Source organism: Anarrhichthys ocellatus, unplaced genomic scaffold (assembly GCF_004355925.1).
Source record: "Anarrhichthys ocellatus isolate YVR2014 unplaced genomic scaffold, GSC_Weel_1.0 scaffold1, whole genome shotgun sequence".
NCBI lineage: Eukaryota > Metazoa > Chordata > Actinopteri > Perciformes > Anarhichadidae > Anarrhichthys > Anarrhichthys ocellatus.
The window spans coordinates 11,308,618-11,309,138 of NW_022280031.1; the positions used below are offsets into that span (position 1 = coordinate 11,308,618).

Below are 521 nucleotides of genomic sequence, written 5' to 3' on the forward strand. Positions count from 1 at the left end.
CCTCCTCTGTCTTTCTCTGATACATCAACTCCGACTCCTTCTCTCTTCCCTTCTCTTCTTCTTCTCCTCTTAAACTCTCTGTCCTTTTCACCCACTCTCTTTCCCACTCCTCCTCTCTTTCTTTCTTTTTGTTAATTTTCTTCTCTCTCAGCTTCTGATTTTCTCTTTCTTCCCTCAGTCTCTCCTCTTTCCTCGCCTCCTCCTTCAATCTCTCTTTTTCCCACTCCTCCTCCTTCAATCTCTCTTTTTCCCTCTCCTCCTGGTCTTGTTTTAATCTCTCCTCTTTCTGCTTCGCCCTCTCTCTGTCCTCATCTCTCTGTCTCTGCCGCAGCAACTGCATCTGTTTTTCCCTCTCCATCTCTTCTTCTCTCAGCCTCTCCCGTTTCCTCTCCTCTTCTTTCAACCTTTCTCTCTGCCGGTCCTCCTTCATCTGTCTCTCAACGTCCTCCTCCTTCAGCCTCTCTCTCTCCCTTGCCTCCTCTTCCTTCTGCCTTGCCATCTCTCTCTCCCTTTCCTCCTCT

General features: G+C 48.6%; 1 protein-coding gene across 1 annotated transcript in view; it reads right to left on the minus strand.

Annotated features, from left to right (window-relative positions):
- LOC116384363 (trichohyalin-like) overlaps positions 1 to 521 on the minus strand; it is a 17,847-nt gene that overhangs the window by 11,915 nt on the left and 5,411 nt on the right. Inside the window, 1 exon segment of the mRNA XM_031848941.1 lies at positions 1 to 505. This exon segment is cut by the window's left edge and continues 8 nt beyond it. Coding sequence (XP_031704801.1) covers positions 1 to 505 — 505 coding nt within the window.